This window comes from Coenobita brevimanus, chromosome 40 (assembly GCF_032717465.1).
Source record: "Coenobita brevimanus isolate Jiangsu-jjx chromosome 40, ASM3271746v2, whole genome shotgun sequence".
Lineage (NCBI taxonomy): Eukaryota > Metazoa > Arthropoda > Malacostraca > Decapoda > Coenobitidae > Coenobita > Coenobita brevimanus.
The window spans coordinates 49378015-49399050 of record NC_136993.1 but is presented as its reverse complement, the minus strand read 5'-3'; the positions used below and the strand labels follow the sequence as shown (position 1 = coordinate 49399050).

General features: G+C 40.2%; 1 protein-coding gene across 1 annotated transcript; it reads left to right on the top strand.

Annotated features, from left to right (window-relative positions):
* Positions 1–2920: 2920 nt before the first annotated feature.
* Positions 2921–19859, top strand: LOC145397098 (glutamate receptor-like). Its single transcript, XM_080270302.1, has 4 exons — positions 2921–3072; positions 16254–16492; positions 19053–19237; positions 19569–19859. Exons 1-4 carry the CDS (start codon positions 2921–2923, stop codon positions 19857–19859), a joined length of 867 nt encoding a protein of 288 aa, XP_080126428.1.
* Positions 19860–21036: the final 1177 nt, after the last annotated feature.

Sequence of the window (21036 nt, the reverse complement as noted above, 5' to 3'; positions counted from 1 at the left end):
AAAGTGTTAAGAATATATGGAGTAGATGGGAAGTTGTTGAATGCTGTGAAGAGTATGTACGATGGTGCGAAAGCTGCAGTTCGTGTGGATGGTGAACTAAGTGAATTTTTCTCTTTGAAAGTTGGGTTGAAACAGGGATGTGTCATGTCTCCATGGTTGTTCAATCTGTACATGGATGGGGTAATAAAAGAGGTACAAGGTAGGGTAGTGGATGTTGGAGTGGCCCAGGTGAGAGAGGATAGTGTTTGGAAACTCCCTGTACTGTTGTTTGCAGTTGATACTGTGTTGTTGAGTGAAGACGAAGGGGAGCTGCAAGACTTGGTGGATGAGTTTGGGAGAGTGTGTAAGAAACGGAATCTAAAGGTGATGGTCTTTGAGAGAGGTGAAGTCAGTGAATGTACAGCGAGGTTGGATTGTGAGGAATTGGAAAATGTGAGTACGTTTAAGTACTTGGGTAGTGTGATGAGTAAGGATGGAGGTTTCGAGGGTGAAGTGCTTGAAAGGGGACAGCAGGGAAGAAAGGTTGCTGGTTCTTTGAAAGCAGTGATAAGAAACAGGGAAGTGAGCATGGAAGTGAAAAAGTTACTACATGACAGTATTGTGATACCAACTCTAACGTATGGAAGTGAACCTTGGACGTTGTTGGAAGGACACAAGTCAAGAGTGAGAGCAGTGAAAATGAGTTATTTAAGAGGAGCCTGTGGAGTCACATGGAGAGACAGGCTGACGAATGAGGATAAAAAGGAGCTTTGTGGTGTGGATGTGGATGTGATAGGAAGCGTTATGAGGAACACATTGAGGTGGTTTGGCCATGTGGAGAGGATGGAGGGTGAAAGACTGACGAAGAGAGTGTATGTGAGTGAGGTGGAGGGGGGAAGAGGGAGGGGGAGGCCGAGGATGAGATGGAGGGATGGAGTGGAGAGGTATATGAGAGAGAGGGGTGTGAGTTGGGAGCAGGGCAGTGAAATGGCTGGGGACAGGGCGACTTGGAGGCGATTTGTTTGTGGCCACCCCAAACAGGATTGAGGCGTCTGGCAATAGATAGATAGATAGATAGAACCAAAATGAGTGAGGGAAAGTGTGTGAAACAATGAAGGAATCAAAAACTGTACAGGAGTGTAAAAATTAATGCATGTATAAGATTGAGAGCCAGGTTAGATTATCTTCAAATATTACCCACGATTTAGAACTATGATGAAATGAGTTTAAAATCATGGTGCAATACATCTCAAAGTGAGTTCAGTTTCAACAATAAATATCTATTAAGGGACAGATTTAACAATTCGTAACTTATAATCATTACCAGTTTTAAGACACTGATTTCCATCTTCGTAACCTCTCATCATTTCCAGCATTATCATCATTACCATTACATTTCCCACTGCTAAACAGGGTTAACAGTGTATCATTTATCATCATCATCATAAGTATTAGAACTACAATTCTGGGCAACGTAGTACATCACCTCTTCAAACTGATATTGTCACGGGGTTTTTGAGAGTTTATATATTAAAGAATACTTTAAATGTTACTTGAAAATATGGGCAATGAACTGACTTGTGAAAATCAAGTAGTAAGTTTACTTTATGCCGGCTTACTTCGCCGATTCTCTAAGGACGAGAATTTATAAACTTTCTCAACAGTACACAGCAGAGACCAATTACTCAAACGTGCTGTTTGTTAGTACTGTTAGCCTCTAGAGAAAGTGACTCCACCCCTGACAATCAATAACTAATGCTATTAATGATAAACAGATTCTTGTCGGTGCATTAACTCCTGGTTGGCACAACGGATTAAAGCTTAATACAAAAGGAATGGCCTAAATACCAGTTATGAATAATGCAAAGCGTTTATGTAAACTAGGAGACTAACTAGAATAAGCTTAATGTGGAGAAATAAAACACGAGTTTAACTATACATTAAGCTCAAAGGAAAAGAACTGTAAAATTTATTAATTATAATGAAATAAATTTATGTTACATAAGTCTCAAAATGAATTCAATATAACAAGGAGAATACACTCACTTGCTCACTCAAAAGCTAACACTTAAACCTAGGAAAAATGAAAAGAAATACTGGTCAGTAAAGGGGGCTAAGCGGAATGACTGAGTGTCGGTGTGTAGGACGGATGCTGCAAACACGCTAAACCTCTCGCCGATTCACACTAGGTGGAGATTCAGGAACTTGCTGTACGACGGCGCTGCTACACGCTGGGCCAATGAACCTGCTCCCATGACGCTCTAATCCTGAATATGTTCGTATTATGGAAGAGGGCGAGGGCTGGCCGTGTTTGCTCCAACGATCAACGGAAAGAAAGTGAGCGATACACCTCCACAATAAATCACTCAGCGGAGGTGCCAATGTCGTGCCCAAGGATGATCACTTATGAAACAGTGAATATTGTTCTGAAAACACTCCCGATCGGGTGAATACGAGGACGGTTAAACTGAGTGATAAACAGTGGGAATTCGACTAGAATTCGTGGCTTTCCCACTGATGAAAAAGTGACGAATTTATAAATACGGTCACGCAAATTCGTGACAGATATAAAGGATACCCCATCTCTCATAATCATCACCATCATCATCATCATCATAGCTATTTCAACTACAATTCTGGCATACATAGTACATCACCATTTCCCAATGATATAAAGGGTACTCCATCTCTCATCATCACCATAATCATCATCATCATCATCATCATCATCATCATCATAAACATTTACATGTACAGTTCCGGGAAAGGTAGTGCATCATCACTATTTCCCACTCATGTAAAGGGTACGCTATCTCTCATCATCAGAATCATCTTCATTATCCTATTTGTTACTGCCATACCTGGTTATATATATATATATATATATATATATATATATATATATATATATATATATATATTCACAGATCAGTTCCCTAATATGAACGGTCATGGGATGAAGATAGTGACTGCTCGCTACTTCCCCTACGTGGACTACACTCCGGACACTGATGAACCATACAGCACCGCCACCCTCAAAGACTCCATGGATGCCAGACTCATCAAGGAATTCTCAGAGAAGTTGAATTTCACGTAACTAACTCTTTTGTGTATTCGGCAAGAATGTTGACCGTGCTGGTTGTCTACCAGTCCTTTCTCTGTGGAGGTTACTATTCTGTATCTTACCACACCTGCATTGCTAATGGTGATTGGATTGTACTGAAGTGATGTCCTTAAACTGTTTACATACTTATACACTGTCTGTTCCTACTGGCAACTTTCTGGTCTGAGGTTTCATAAAGGATACAAGAGCTCAGATAGAGAAGGCACAGCTCTTCGTAAATTGTCCAGATGTTACATCAACATCTGCACTTCCTCTACTTTCATTTTACTACAGTTCCTTGATGAAATTCCTCTGCTCTTGACCAATGTTGGTAGCTATTCCACAGTTAAACCCCCTTCTTTTCTACTGAATTACGTGTTTCAGTCTTCCTCATATAGAAACTAGATAGAAATATTAAGAACGAATATTCATTCTCAGTGTTAAAAGAAGTTATGCAATGATTTCTCATACTTTCCTGTTGATCACGTGCCAGTCAAGCAGATCATGTGTCAATCAACCAAGAGCTTGAGGATATTCATATTCCCAAGCAAGTTTACGTTACTGCTGGGACTTCGAGGCATCAGGGAGAAATTCGGTGCTAAGTAAATGCTGTCTCCGGAATTATGTTTCCCATCTTTACTTTGCCTAGGAACAGGAAAGCAGGCCAACATTTTAATGTATATCTATTGTCAGACGCCTCAATCCCGTAAGAGACGGCCACAAACAAATCGCCTCCATGTCGCCCTGCCCCCCGCCATTTCACTGCCCTGCTCCCAGATCACACACCCCTCTCTCATATACCTCTCTATTCCATCCCTCCATCTCATCCTTGGCCTCCCCCTCCGTCTCCCCCCCTCCACCTCACTCACATACACTCTCTTCGTCGGTCTCTCATGCTCCATACTCTCCATATGGCCAGACATCCTCAATGTGTTTTTCCTAACGCTTCCTATCACATCCACATCCACACCACAACGCTTTTTCACATCCTCATTTGTCAGTCTGTCTCTCCATGTGACTTCACATGCTCCTCTCAAATAAAGCATTTCCATTGCTCTCACTCTTGAATGTCCCTCCAACAAGGTCCAAGCTTCACTTCCATACGTTAGAGTTGGTAACACAATACTGTCATGTAGTAACTTTTTCACTTCCATGTTCACTTCTCTGTTTCTTATCACTGCTTTCAAGAAACCAGTAACCTTTCTTCCTTGTTGTACCCTTTCAAGCACTTCACCCTCTAAACTTCAGTCCTTACTCATCACACTCCCCAGTCCCCAAGTACTTAAACTCACTCACATTTTGCATTTCCTCCTCATCCAACGTCATTGTACATTCAGTAACTTCACTTCTCTCAAAGACCATAACTTTACTCTTCCCTGGATTCACCTTTTAACATATCAGTAAAAGATTTCTTTTTTTATTGCAAGGAAGAAGGGACCAAAGGCCACGAGACCGCAAACCATTACTTCCAAGAAAAAGACAAAAACAGTACAACAGAGAGCCAAATTCAAGACCTGTTCATTTTGAGATGCCTGGATACACTGCGTTTGAAAGACTGGAGATCATACGAAGTAGGAAATACAGACAGAGGGAGACAATTCCAGAGTTGGCCTGTTGCATAAGTGAAGGACTGGGAGTAACGGTTAATTCTTGCATTAGAGAGTTGGACAGAAAAGGGTTAAGAGTTTGTTGCTAGACGAGCGTTACACGCCCGTTGTAGAGGTGGAAGGATGCAAGTAGACAGTTCAGAGTAGTGACCAGTAACTAAAAAATTACATCTGCCGTTTCTACTTAGACTTTAATGCTATTATGTAAACTGAAGTGCAGTCCAACAGTATCCAGTGTGTGATTTTTTTTAAAGCCTGAAAATAGTTTATGAGTTGACCTACACCTTTGCCCACTCGGTTTTAATATTACGGGACTTACGACCATAGTCTAAAACTGTGGGCAGGCGTTCACCTTGCCCTGTCCGCATCTTTTGGTAGTCTTAACACACGAGAGGGAGAGCGTTCCCTGGTGAATGGGAGAGGATCACCACAGAGTAGTGCTGGAATCCGAAGGGAGTCTCATAGTACCCCTTCTCATACCCCTTTGTCATATTATAGCAGCCTTATGCAAGAAAACTATGTAGAATATGAAGGACCCTATGGTGTGTGTGATGGGAATTTTAATTTAATGATAAAAACATCGTGTAAAGAAAATAATAAGCGTTTAATATTTTTATCGTTTTATAAGACTTCACTGCTTCTCTGGAGATGGTTAATTTACGACGAGACGAAGTCAAAGATGAGATACTGTATCCACTTCCTATTTATTTCTTAATATTTCTACCAAGCAGTTTATCAGGTATGGTGCTTGATACTTTATAATTAGTTTGATTAGTACGTGAAATAATTCCTACAGTAAAGAATGGCCACGTACTACCTAGACAGACGACTGGTGCACAGCCAGTTAGTTTGAATTACGAAGTCTCATGTTTGCATTCGGTTAGTTTGGCAAGTCCGCACTAATTTTCTTTGGCTTGGCACTATATTTTTCTGGCATATTTTGGTGTGATTTGAACAAATTTGGCTTTTATTTCAGTGTTTGTGATTGGTTTTCAAATTAACCCCTCTCCCCCCCCCCTCTTTGGGGGGTGAGATTTCAGGGTTCTGGGTGGGAAGAATGGCAAAAACAAGCATTTGGGGCAGAAATATATTCAAAATCAGTATGACCAGCCAAGGCGCATTCGTAGGGTTATTACTGATTGTGTGAACCCCTTTGAAGCTATGTCTGACACCAAATTTTTCCTACGGCGCATGTTTTCCAAAGCCTGTATGAATACTCTTATACAGAATATTTAAGAACAAATGCCAGTCTTTAATCAAAGAAGAGATAAGAATTGCAAACATTAACAGATTATATTGTGAATGAATCTTAGGAAATATCATACTTATTTTTCTTTTAAGATTTTGAATTTTAAAATTAGCAGTGTTACCAACTGTGCTCTCCCGCGTTCACGATTACTACTTAGGTTGAAGGTGTGAGCTTCCACTTCGAGCGGAGTGCGGGAAGGGTAACCCCTGCCCTCAGTTTCAAGACTATGGGCATTGGAGTTGGGTATTAGGAGAGGGAATTGACCCAAGAGGACTGCCGCTTATTTCTTTTTATCAGTTAGTGTGGTACGGATGATTTCTGTCCTAATATATATATATATATATATATATATATATATATATATATATATATATATATATATATATATATATATATATATATATAACGGAACCCTTTTGCCATATGTCATATACTTGTAATATATTTCTGAAAAATAACAATACCAGGATTTTGACTGTAACTGGAGAGGACTGAACTTTGTCCATGATTACTGTATGTCTCGAATTATGTAAGATAATTGTGTAATGACAAAGAGAAACAGACAAGCAATGCGGAAAACACTTCTAATCCGCTGTAGCATATTATTTTGATTTCACACATTTGGCTCAGTGTTGTTAGTTTTCACCAAAGCAGAAACAATAACCCCTTCAGCATCTCTAGACACCACTTTTCAATGGTCTAAAAAATTTTAGAAGTTGCCTTCTTTGGAGAAAAATTTTGCTGTTTCTTACGGATTTTCAATGCACTGGAATCATATATATATATATATATATATATATATATATATATATATATATATATATATATATATATATATATATATAAGCAGCTGATTTGCTAGTGTTTCGAAAAAAAGTTTTATATATTACATTTATGTACATAACGCCGACAGTACACTGTTACTCATAAATTTCAAACCAATGCATTCCAATCCGTTTGTGATGGCTGCATGAATATATCTGACATACCGCGTATATAATACTCTTATTATGTGTTAGTACATAGTTCAGCCATTACTCAGCTTCTGAACTGCGCATATGTGCTTGTTTCATCTATCTATCTATCTATTGTCAGACGCCTCAGTCCCGTTTGGGGTGGCCACAAACAAATCGCCTCCAAGTCGTTCTGTCCCCCGCCATTTCACTCCCCTGCTCCCAACTCACATCCCCCTCTCTCATATACCTCTCCACCCCATCCCTCCATCTCATCCTCGGCCTCCCCCTCCCTCTTCCCCCCTCCACCTCACTCACATACACTCTCTTCGTCAGTCTTTCACCCTCCATCCTCTCCACATGGCCAAACCACCTCAGCATGTTCCTCATGACGCTTCCTATCACATCCACATCCACACCACAACGCTCCTTTATATCCTCATTCGTCAGCCTATCTCTCCATGTGACTCCACAGGCTCCTCTTAAATAACTCATTTCCACTGCTCTCACTCTTGACTTGTGTCCTTCCAACAACGCCCAAGCTTCACTTCCATACGTTAGAGTTGGTATCACAATACTGTCATGTAGAAACTTTTTCACTTCCATGCTTACTTCCCTGTTTCTTATCACTGCTTTCAAGGAACCAGCAACCTTTCTTCCCTGCTGTACCCTTTCAAGCACTTCACCCTCCAAACCTCCATCCTTACTCGTCACACTACCCAAGTACTTAAACGTACTCACATTTTCCAATTCCTCATCATCCAACCTTGCTGTACATTCACTGACTTCACCTGTCTCAAAGACCATCACTTTACTCTTCCCTACATTCACCTTTAGATTCCGTTTCTTACACACTCTCCCAAACTCATCCACCAAGCCTTGCAGCTTGGTGGATGAGTTTGTTTCATGTGTTCATGAAATTGGGCATCCCTAGTCACTGCCCACCAATATCCCGCAAAGCGTTGGTGGGCCCCATTTGCCCTAATACACTTTCTTCATTGCTGCAATGTCCTGGTGAAATCGCTCGCCATGCTCGTCCCTCACTGCTCCGCAGTTCTGTGGAAAGAAATCAAAATGAGAGTGCAAATAAATGTGTATTGAATGAGTTGTTGCAGCCAAGCTTATTGTAAGTCGTAAGGAAGTTTTCCACCAACTCCTTGTTGTTGTGTGCCTTATTTCCAAGAAATGTTGTTGTTACTAGCTTGAAGGCTTGCCAAGCATCCTTTGCCACACATCGCGCTGTCAAATGCATTATTTCGAAGAATGTATAGAATCTGAGGACAAACAAACACACATTCACTTACTTTTGTTTGACTTAACCCGGGGAATTTCACACAGAGATACTTGAAAGCATCTTTGACTTTGTTCATTACTTTGACAAGTGGTGAATGCTGACCATTCTTCCTCTCTGGCTCCACTGACTATCGAATGGGCAACCTGTCTCTCTTGGTGTAGCGAGACCGTCTTGCACGACTATCCTCTTCGCAGAGAAAACAGCAGTACTCTGTATATACATTCTGCAGACCAAGCAAAATGACAATAAACTTTAGGTCACCACAAAGCTGCCACTGATATCGGTCGTCGTTTATGCACCTCAAAAGTTCTTTCATGTTATCATAAATCTACTTTATATGGACTGCATGACCAACTGGAATGGATGGCAAAACATTACCACTGTGCAGCAAAACAGCATTTGGACTCGTCTTTGATGAATCAGTGATAAGTCGCCACCCAGCTGGATTATGGACAATGTTGAGTGTTGCCATCAGACCATCGATGCTGTTGCAGGCTACAAGATCATCATCCATGAAGAAATGCTAGACAAGAACCTTTTGATGGTCATGGGACATGGAAATCCTATCGTCATCTGCCTGGAGTTTCCATTGTTGTAGTCTGTAGCCCAACAACTCTGTCCTGCTCTTGTGCATTTCCAAATTCCTCACTAGATCATTCAATACAACATCTGTTATGAGGTGCGATTCAGTGGAAGAGGGTGGGACAAAATCTGAGTCAAGTGACGCTGATGGTTCATAGGTAGATGTTTTGAGGTTTCCCTCCTCCTCCTCATCTGATCCAAATAGGAAAGATTCTGGTGCTTCACTAACAGGCACCAACCCCGTAGGGTACTAGGCGAATGGCTGCCGGGATGTCTGGATATTTTTTAGTCCACTTTATCTGCTCTGACAGACTGTTCCCGAATGAGGGGCACCATACTGAAGTAGCAATTGTTTTAATGATCTGTTGGTTCTCGACAAATCATTGGTACAGAAACCGGCATAGATTACCTTTTCTTAATTAACCACTTGGCGAAGACTTGTTGCACAAGTGTTGCAGCATACAGGTGGTGCCCAGCTCTTGTCTTGATCTCTAGTTTTACAGCCACATTACCGGTGGTAGTTCTTAACCACAGCGGTAATACTGTGTTTTTTACTCAAATGTCATTTCGCCACAGACATAGCAGAAGTTACCAGTCTTGTCAAACCAAGTACGAGGCATCACTGCTCACTTTGGCTAAACAGAAATATGCCCCTTTGCAAAATTAAACAGTAATATACAAAGAGGAAGTAGACTGTACCACCAGTCGAACAGATCAGTAATCCGAAGATGGACGGAAGGCCAATGATAGGGAGAGATAAGCTCCCATTTCATCTGCCCATGGAACTAACTTCTGACCATCCCCCTTTGCTGGATTTGTTCAGTGTTTTAGTAACACAGAGAATAGACCAGCATAATCTCTCATACAATATCCTCCAACTGTCTACACCAGACTACTTGCACAATACACACCACACTTCTTTTTTTTTTCTTTAATGGCATATCAGCACCCAGCCTCTGATTCGCCCGGGGGGGGGGTATACATTCTCCCACCATCCTCCCCACTCCCAGTGACGGCCAAGAGAATTGCTTGGAACCACTGTCTGACCCACTGCATTTTCCTTAACATTCATGGCCTTTCCTCTAATTTCTTATCTGTTGAACACCACCTTTCTTCCTCTAAACCTCACCTTCTCTTCCTTACTGAGACCCAGCTCTATGAGGTGGCTGGTAGCAACCCTTCTCTATATCCTCCTACTTTCTCTATGCTATGTCTATATACCTAGGCTGCTCCCCCCTCCAAAAAGGGGGGGTAGCCGAGACAGGATGATACACTCCCAATTTACACACACACACACACACACACACACACACACACACACATATTTACTCGTATCTTAGTCACAAGGGCAGAAGGGACAGATTCTCACTGCACAACAATGCTCGAGAGTCAACTGCGCAGTGCAACCAGCTACATCCGCAGCAGGGCCCTACAGCATTGCTGGTTTACCCTGCTACATCATAATTGACCCATCCCTTTACCCACACCTGACCCGATCAGATGCTCACACCAAATGTGGGAGAATATTCCCTCTGGGCCACGTCACCATTTATTCATTCAATTTCTCTTCAGTCATCCCTATTACGAGCAGACACTCTTCCTTTCTCTTCAAACATCAGACTCGTATCTAATGGTCTCTTCACATTGTCCATCCATCCTATTCGTGGTCTTCCTCTCGGTCTTACAACCCCGTTATCTTTTTCACCAATTGCTCGTCATCCATTCTCTCCATATGCTTAAACCATCACAACACTCTCTGTTCAACTCGTTGTCTATACTCACTTCAATATCAAAGGTGGTTGTTGTGCATATGTACACAACAACATACCTTATTTTCATGTTCTTGAACATTAATCATCTGATTTCTCTCCCTCTGACCTCAGCTATTCTGTCATTCTCTGAATAATAGGTCTGTGCTGTTTACTTATCTGCTAATTCTATTGACTATGAAAAATTCTTTGAATATCTTACATCAAAGATGGAACACATTCTCATAATTTCTCCTGTCTCTGAAATCTCTATTCTAGGTTATTTCAGGGTTCACCACGACGTTTGACTCTCTTCTTTCACTGGTCCACCCCCTGAACAAGTTTACATCTTCTCTGTCCTTAGTGACCTAAAGCAGCTTGCTCAGTATCCTACCTGTATCCCTGACTGCCTTGGAGAGAGTTCCAACATACATGACCTTTTCCTTACAACTAATCCATCTTACTATACTGTAAATATTTTCTCTGTTAGGCCCCTCCAACCACAACCTCGTCATCTTAACCTGTCCTATCATTCCAACAACGCCTGTGTACCCTACCAAGGAGCAGCAGCTTTGGCACTGTAGAGCTGCTGATTGGGAAGCCCTCAGGCAGTACTTCTTGATTTTCCCTGGAATGATTATCGCTTCTATGGCCGTGATCCATCTCAGTATGACTTGCACATTATGGAGGTATTCTCTCGGGCATGGAAGCATACATTCCTGTCTTATCCTGTATCTATTGAAAAAAAAAACTGTTTAACCACACTTGTTCTACTGCGGTCTACAACAAGGAGAGGGCCTTCAAAAGGCACCAGAGCCAACCCGCCCCTGAATCTCATCTCTTTTATGTTTCTGTCCAGAATCTGTTCTTTGCTCTGCAAAAAATTATTTCACTCTTACTAAATTCTCTGAACTCTCTATCTCAAACTCTTCCCGCTCCTTCTTGCATTTTTTTTTTAAATACCAGAACAGAGGAAGGAAAAACAAATGAATAAAAAAAATAATAACTCATACACCAGAAAACTGGTGTCCTCGGTTCATAAAATATCTGTAGCAGTTAGACTTGAACAGCTGTAGGTTGAAGTTTGGAGGGAAACAACTCTGGGGAAGCGAATTCCAGAGAGATGCAGTTCGGGGAATGAAAGAATTCTGATAGGCAGAAGTTCTGCAATATGGCTCAGTGACATTCCAATAATGAGCGCTACCAGATGGCTGTGTAGCACAATGGAAGGCATGGATAGGTGGCACCATGGACGCAACTTCGTCTAAGCATTTACCATAATAATATCTGTAAAATAATGCAAGGAAGGCAATATTCCTTCTTACATGTAGGGGTGCTAGATTATTTGTAATGGCAGGGTTGTTAATAATTCTAACAGCTTTGTTCTGAATTTTGTCTAGTTGTTTTAATGCAACTTCCCCACATCCAAGCCACAAAGATGAGCAATATTCAAGCTGAGAGCACACATGACTCTTATGAATTATAGCTAACTGCTCGTCAGCGAAGAAGTTACGGACTCTGTACAATAATCCAAGTTTCTCTGAGGCGGTTTTTGCAAATGATGTAACATGAGAGGTCTAGCTGAGGGCATTGTTAAGTGTGACGCCGAGAATTTCAATACACTTGTTAATTGGAATATTAGTAGCACTGAAGGTAATATACGAATCTGGCAATCTCTTCTATTAGTAAATTGTATATATTTTTACTAGCATTGAATGAGAGAAGGTTGTTTTTCCCCATTCACTGATCATAGATAGGTCTTGATTTATGGAGACGACTGTACCGAATTGAGAGGTAGAGATATTAGACTTTGTAAATGGGCGGCTGAGTGTGAATGAACTATGTAGTGTAGAATCATCTGCATATGAGTGGATGGGGTTGTGGGTGAGAGATTAGAGATCATTAATATGAACCAGGAACAGGGTTGGTGCCAGAACTGATCCCTGCAGCATGCCGACGTTAATTGAGTGGAAATCGGAAAATACATCACCTACTTTTACTCTTATTTTCATGTCACAAAGTTATAAGGAAATCAAAGGAACAAAAGACATTAGTCCAGAGCAAGGGAGTTTGGACAGCAGGGAACGGTACCATACTCTATTGAAAGCTTCAGAAATTTCAAGGGCTATTGCACGAGTTTCTGCATGTAGGTCAATTGATTGATGGATGGTATGAGTTGGGAGATTGAGTATGTCAATAGTGGATCTTTCGTGGCGAAAACCATATTGTCTGTCACTAATTAAGTTGTTGGATTCAAGATGTTTAACAATGTGCTTATTAATTAGTTTCAAATACCATACCAAAAGAAGATGTGACAGCTATTGGTCTGTAATCAGAGGGGTCAGAGGAACTTCCTTTTTTCGGAATTGGGTGGATATTGGCTTCTTTCCATGAATTTGGGAATGAAGAAGTACGTATCCATAGTCTGAAAAATTAGCTAGCATAGAGGCAAGTTCAGCAGAACATCTTTTCAAAACAATTGGCGAAATTCCATCTAGGCCTGGAGCTTTGTTGGTAGGTAAATTGTCTAGGATGGATTTTATGTATCTTGTCTGTATTTTAAGTGGAACAGTTTCGGGAGAGCCAAGTTCTAGTACTGGGACTTTCTGGCTGGCATCCTCTATGGTAGAATTTCTGGCAAATGTACTGGCAAAAATATCTGCTTTCCCATGCGGGTCATTTGGAATGTTGCCATCTGAAGATTTTAGTGGGGGAATGGATGACGACTTGTTAAAGTTATTATTGAAAGAATTAAGAGTTGACCAGAATATTCTATTGTCATTAGAGTTACGGAGTTTTGATGCTTGATTTTGAAGAAAGTTTGATTTGGCTAGATTTAATACAGGTTTTGCATGATTTAGGGCAACTTTAAATTGAGAGATTGGTACAGATGTTTTTTATTTTAAGTAAGAGTTATATGCTAATGACTTTTGGGCTGTTGCTATGGCACAGTTGCCATCAAACCATTTTGGAGAGTTCGATCTTTTTGTGAACTGTTGACTTGGTATGAATAAATCCATACCAGCTAGTATTAAGTCGCAAATATGGGACTGGATAGAATTGGGATCACTTGAGAAGAAAGACTGCCATGGAATGTCAGCAAGATAATTTCTAAATCCATCCCAGTCTGCTTTAACAAAGTGCCATCGGGTCACCCTGACAGGTTCAGAAAGGGGAAGTTTGGGTGGGTTAACTAATTAGGTTTTGATGAGATTGTTGTCAAAGGATCCAAGTGGTGACAGTACCTCTATCCTGTATTGATCTGGATAAATGCAAGAGATGGGCATTATGGTCAGAATTGTCAGGTATTCTGGTTGGTTGCTTTACCACCTCATGCTCTAGATCAGCGTCGTCAGTCCTGGCAGAATGCAATAACCATTCAACATTCAAATGTTAAAATCACCCATAATGGTATTTTCGGTGCTAAGGGCAAGGTTAAGGTTACTCAATTGTGTGGATATGGAATCAAATACACTGGGTTCCGAAGAAGTTTTTGGGGAGCAGCAGACTACACAAATATATTTGGTAATATTTTGAAAATTTAGTTTATACAATGAGTAACCAAAACTGGAAGAAGTGATCTTATAGGTATTCTTTCTAACAACTTTACTTCATTATCCTTCCCTCCCCTTTTTCGCTCTGATGACTCTGTAGCTGTTTCTCCTAATGATAAAACGGGACTTTTAGCTCAGACTTTCCATTCCAATTACGCTATAGATGATTCTGGTGCTGTTCCTCCATCACTTCCCTTCCTCTGACTTCCATATGCCTGACATAAAAAATTTCTTCAAGTGATGTGTTTTCTGCCTTAACTGGTCTCAATGCTAACAAGGCATATGGGTTTGAAGGTGTCCCTCCGGTTGTCTTCAACAGCTGTGCTTCACTACACCCTACCTAGGTAAACTCTTTCGCCTCTGTCTGTCAACTTGTACCTTTACTTCTTGCTGCAAGTTTGCTCTCATTCATTCTATACCAAAGGAGGGTGACCATTTCCAACCTTCTAACTATCGTCCAACAATTTTAACCTCTTGTATTTCTGAAGTTGTTGAACCTGCTCTTTACAAAATAATTTTAAAGCACGTTTCCAATCATAGCCTTTTTTACGATTGCCATTATGGGTCCTGCCAGGGATGCTCCACTGGTGACCTTCTCACTTTCCTTTCAGACTCCTGGTCATCTCCCTTTCGCAAATTTAGCGAAAGCTTTCCCATTGCACTTGACATCTCAAAGGCTTTCGATTGAGTCTGATGTAAATCTTTAATATCCAAACTGCCCTCTGATGGCTTCTGTCCTTCTGTCTGAGTCTTTATCTCTTGCTTCCTTTCTTGTCGTTGTATAGCTGCTGTTGTAGACGACCACTGTTCTTCTAGAGCTATCAATAGCGTTGTTCCTCAAGGCTCAGTCTTATCACCAACTCTCTTCTTTCTATTTATCAATGACCTTCTAAGCTGAATATCTAACCTTATCCACTCATATGCTGATGACTTCACCCTTCACCTTTCCATCCGCTTGTATCCCTTTACCACTACAACGTGTGCATAACACCCGTCCAGCAGTAAACTCTCATTCTTTTTCTGTCCAGCTCTCTAGTGCAAGAGTTAACCTTTACTCGTGGTCCTTCATGTATACAACAGATCAGCTCTGGAACTATGTTTCTATGTCTGTATTTCCTGTCTACCGCATGAATTTCAGTCAAGGCATCTCGAAATTAATGATTCTTGAATATGGGTCTCTCTTCTCTTGTTTTTATATTTTTCTTGGAAGAAACAGTTTGCGGGCTTCTAGGTTTTTGGTTTCTTTTTCCTTGCATATATATATATATATATATATATATATATATATATATATATATATATATATATATATATATATATATATATAATGACACCATTTGATCTGCAGGGTTTGTATAGGACAAAATATTTTGTGATGTAACCTGAATAATGATTGTATCATTAGTGACGTCTCAGAATGATATGATGCAATTCATGACACAATAACAATTTCAGGTGGCATCACGCATTAATTTGACAAAACAGCCAAAGCTGTCCAAACTCAATAAAACTTTTATTCATACATTCAGTCAAATCCTTGCCCGTGTATGGATCATTTCTTGTTTGAAATAAGAACCAAGTCCAGTTATTACTCAAGTGTCTTATGCTATTCAAAATTCAATGATCGTAGATACTGAGCAAGTAGAATGTCTTAAAAAGTAAAGCCAATCAGACATTCTAAGCATGACTTTCGTTCTCAGTGACCCCAAATTAGTAATGTTTGACTATTTTTGTCTCGGAAGCATTTTCCATTTTGAATAAACATTTTCATCCTGTTCTTGTCTCCAGACGGAAGAGACTTTTCAAAGTCAAGGGAGGGATTTGATTTGGACCACCAACACTTTCACCACTGGAGTGATGAAAATGGCATCACAACCTGTGGTAACAGTCTAAAAATTATTTAATTCTTAGACTATTACCACAGGTTGTGATGCCATTTTCATTACATCAGTAGTGAAAGTATTGCTAGCCCATCTCTAATCCCTCCCTTGACTACGGAAAGTCTCATCTAAGCTAAGGAAGGTAGTTTGGAGATAGCAAGAACAAAGTGGAAAATGAATTTTCAATCAAAATTATGGAAATAATTGACAGGTTTCTTGAACCCCTTCATTTCTGTCATATTTAAAAAATTGATGAGTGAGACGTTTCTTGGGTAAAGAGTGTTAAATCAGTAGTTTCTTTTAGTTATGTTGTTCGTGAGGAAATAGACCGCTTCTGGGGTAACCTGAAAAATGGGGTGTATGATGGAATGATGGGCCGACTCCAGAGACACGAGGTAGACTTCTGCACCGTTATGTCCCCTTTACGAGAGCGGCTGACCATGTTGGATTACCTGAAGACTTACCCATCAGACCTCATGACTGTGCTGTCATTGAAGCCATCTCTTCTACCACAACACCTCGCCCTTGTCAGACCATTCACAGGTAACTATCACTAAAGCTCTAACTGTCCTTTGCCCATCTCTAATAAGTTCATCCAACTGTCACTATTTTGCCATGCTGGTTTACATGTGCAACTACATGTCTGACCTTACAATCACACTCTCACTTATTCTAACTCATCTTCCACAGTGCATATGCATTTATTGTCCACAGCATGTGAACATTTATATGACCATCGGTGGAGTTCTGAGTGTGGTGGAGGCATGTGTAATGAGTGTGTGTGTGTTAGGGTGGGAAGGGTGACAGGTGCAAAAGGGAAACTGAGTCAGAGGGTATGACAGAAGAAGGGAAAAAACAATGTTTTACCATGTAAACAGCTAAGTGGAGAGACTTTCTGCATCAAGAAAGTACATCAGCTAACTCTGCATATATGAGGGATATTACCTTTAATGGCAAACTTTTGTCTGTTTTAACACCAGGTAATGATGCTCACCTTGGTATGAAGTCCTTAATTAACCTGCCGCGTCCCGTCAACAACTTTTTTTCTTGCTGAGACCCAATGACGCACCGGTTCGATTTGCAATTGCGAGGTCCGTCATTTGCACATTTTTCAAGTTTCACAAGTTATTTTTGGCAGGCATATGCTGGAGACCTTCCTCTACCCGCCGCCAGGTGGCAACACTTTCCGACCCCATTGCCATTGTCTTGGCAGCTCACGTATTAGCAGTGACCTAGCCGGTAAAGACATGTCGTGCCACAGTGTCTCCAATGACGAAATTCAAGCCGCCCTTGATGCCTTCACAGGCAAGAGTGATTCCCCAATCAATGACGATGTGGAGGACAAAGATTACGTGGTGCCAGAGGAAGAAATGAGCAGAAGTGATGAGGAGTAACATCGCCAAGGAAGATGCGGTATGTTGATGTGTTCAATGAGTGAAACAGCGCTTGTATAGCCTATATTATTGTGCGAAAACTAATATATTCTTGTACTACACAAATTCGTACCAAATGAACAAATATCTACCTATTCTGAGTGGTTTGCAATAATTACCCCTACCATAGAAAGCGTGACAGTAGCAGCGCACACCCAGAGAAGACAGTACCAGGTGTGCAGAGGGACACATGTATAGCACTCTTATAAGCTCAGGTGAGCACTTTTTTTTGTTTTTTCCAATGTTTCTCATAAAAAGCTAAGGTTTGAGCCAAAAAATAAATAAAACTTTTCGAAAATCTGCTGGAATTTGGGGGGGGGGGATCATTGGAGAAAAATTGGCCGGGACACAGCAGGTTAAGGCATTTTAAAAAAATGTCTGCAGGGATAAGATAATTTTGAAGAAGCTCGAATTTATCATCGGAGACAAAATGAAATATGGAATTGAGAGATAGAACACGAATTCTATTTTTCCACAATGAATAGTGTAAATACCGTTGCTAGAAATTCTTCAGCTTAATTATTCTAGACCTGACTGTGTCTCTACATTGTATTAATAGAGAGAAGAATTTACCCAACGTTTGCACGAAGATCATGTTTTTTTTTTTTTTAAGCAATACAATGGCTGACAACCTTATTCGTTAGCAAAACTTTGGGCCAATTCGCATTTTTCTTTTCGTGACTAATATTTTTATGCCACATGTAATTGTAATTCTTCTTAATTTATGCCATTAGCCGAGTACAGTCGTGTACAATTTGCAAAATTACTTTGTTAATAATTTATACGTTGTATTGAAAATTGTTGTATTAAAATCTAATAATGATCACGAATGAACGACCCAAGTGAGCAAATGATGTTTACTCTCAGTTGAATTTGGAATTGAGTGGCCAGGCCCAACCTGACCGTCATGCTAAGCAGAAGCTTGTAACTTTACTCCTGTGTGAAGTAGAGTTTAAATTTTTTCTGCATGTGATACATTCATTCAATGAATTTTATCAACTAAAAACTCAGCCATAAAGGCTTAGGAACCTCTTGGAATCCCGAGTTCTCGAAGGGAGTGTTTGGCTCTAGGGTGAACGGATCACATTAAAATAGATTACAAATTCACATTACAATAAATTACGAAATCACCTTAAAATAGATTTTCAGTCATAACACTTTTTTTTTTTTTTTTTTAGCATCAGCTCTATCAATTAAATATCGGAGATTCCGCCTATAATTTTATATTTGAGGGAAATTGTGATAACATGGCGCTTACTCACTCATCACACGCTCACAAAGCGCACTTTACTGGTATGGTGGATATCAACCCTTCTAATATGGATAGCTATTGGAGTCCCTTCTTTTGCAAAAAGTGTTGGTTCTAGCGTTGCCATGTTTACCAACTCCTGCAACTATGCTCGTTCAGAAACTTAGGATTTCCATTGTGTATATTTATGTATTTGGTATTTCGTTTTTGTTGCTCCATCAGCCCTGAAATCCAATGTTTGAGGAAAGAAATCTTGATTATATTGATATGAATTATTAATATTATTATTATTATTATTATTACTATTACTATTATTATTATTAATATTATTGTTATTATTATTATTATTATAATTATTATTATTATCATTATTATTATTAACATCATTATGATTATGCAAGAAAATCTCCATAACTGTCAGCCATGGTGTGGTTGGGCATCCTGGTGAGTCTGCTGGTGTGGGCAGTGGTGTTATGGATGCTGCAGAGGCTGTGGGTGCAGGTGGCAGGAGGTAAGACTGTACAGTTCATCATCACATTCCTATACGGCTGGGCCATCCTCTTGGAAGAACCGCCTAAGGATCCATCCGTTAATGTCTCTGGACAGGTAATCACTTAAATATTGAAAAAAGCATAGTATATCATCCCTGTCAGTTACCCTTGGACATTCCTAACACTTCAAATATGATATATTTTGATTTAGAGGTCTTTTACAGTAGATGAAATATATGGAGCCTGTTTCCATATACTTCACCGCAAAAGGCTTTCCCTCATGTAAAATAGTTTTGAGGTAATATATTTCAGTTAATCTTGTTTCATCGTACTGATCGGGTGAACTAGTGGTCTATAGTATTTTATAATTGATGCTTAGTACAGTTGGGAAGCAATATGTGCACTGACTCGTTATAATGACTGATTTATAATTGACCATGTTGTAGATGTTGGTTGGCTGGTGGCTGGTGTTCTGCCTCATCATATCAACGGGGTACAAGTCTGCCCTGATCGCTCACCTCACCGTCCAGGACAAGGATAAGCCGGTGGAGACATTTCAGGACATGCTAAACACCCCAGGCTGGAAATGGGGTATTGAAACGTGGCTGATGTCGGGGGCTCCTCTCCACTACTTTTTAACGCACACTGACCCTACTGTCAAAGCCGTATATGAAGGATTTGAGGCAAGTGAACTACATCTGATTCAAGCATACAGACTACAGTATAGTAGACTATAAATAAAGTTATGAATATCAATGCATTCTCTGCAGTAAGAAACGAGGTACTGTACAGTTCTTTTGAAACTCAACGATGCCATCATAAACGCCCAGCAAACTTTGAATATTAGTAAAAAGTGTCGGTATTATCCATAATTACACATGTGATAAACCTCTTCAGACAGAGGACGTAGAAGCTTTAGTCTAGAAATCTGCAAACTGTTTTCATCATCTTAACACATTCAGGTAAAGCAATTCTTATCTTTGTTTTCTTGTAGTAGTGAGTTTAGATGTTACCCCCACGGCATTATATACCATGCTTACTGATCCCATTATGGAAGTAGTATCTGAAACATTTCAAGTCAGTGAACCGAACTTATTAAAAACTTACAAACCAAACTGATTAGAAGATTCTCATTGAAGATACTGAGTTTAAAAGATACTGAAATTAGTCTTTGATGGCAAAAGTGGGTTTCATTTAAGGTTTTTGGTTTCACAGTGCCGTTGATTAATGGTAAATATTAACCATATGCACTGTAATTGTGGTATGACACATACAATTGCATTTGAAATATCTTTGTCAAACGGAGGTATATTATTATTATTATTATTTATAACAAAAAACACAAACCATGTGAAAATATAAAACAGACAACACCAAATGATCACACCCTTCTTCAGCCAATGTTCGTCCATCAGTATTGGAATCGTACACAGGCAGGTGTACGTTGTAAGGAGTATAATCAGTGAAGCAATCAACACCCCCGCAACATGACGATTATGGCAGGGCGCAGTCACCGCCGCTGCTAGACGCTTAACTGATTTCTATCTATCTATCCATCTGTATAACTATCTATCTGTGTATCTCTCTCTCTCTCCCTCTGTCTCTCTCTCTCTCCCCCCCCTCTCTCTCTCTCTCTCTCTCTCTCTCTCTCTCTCTCTCTCTCTCTCTCTCTCTCTATATATATATATATATATATATATATATATATATATATATATATATACAAACATTTATTTAACCCATTGGAGCCCAGTGTCTGGAATATTGCACAGAACTGGGATTTTTCAAGCAATTATAAAGTAGGAATCCCCAGGTGGGGACCTATGAGATTCGCGAGTATGAGCCGATAGGCGGAGGGCGGTACGCTTAGTACCCATCCAGTGCCATGCCTCGCCCAGCACCCCTGGGATCCAA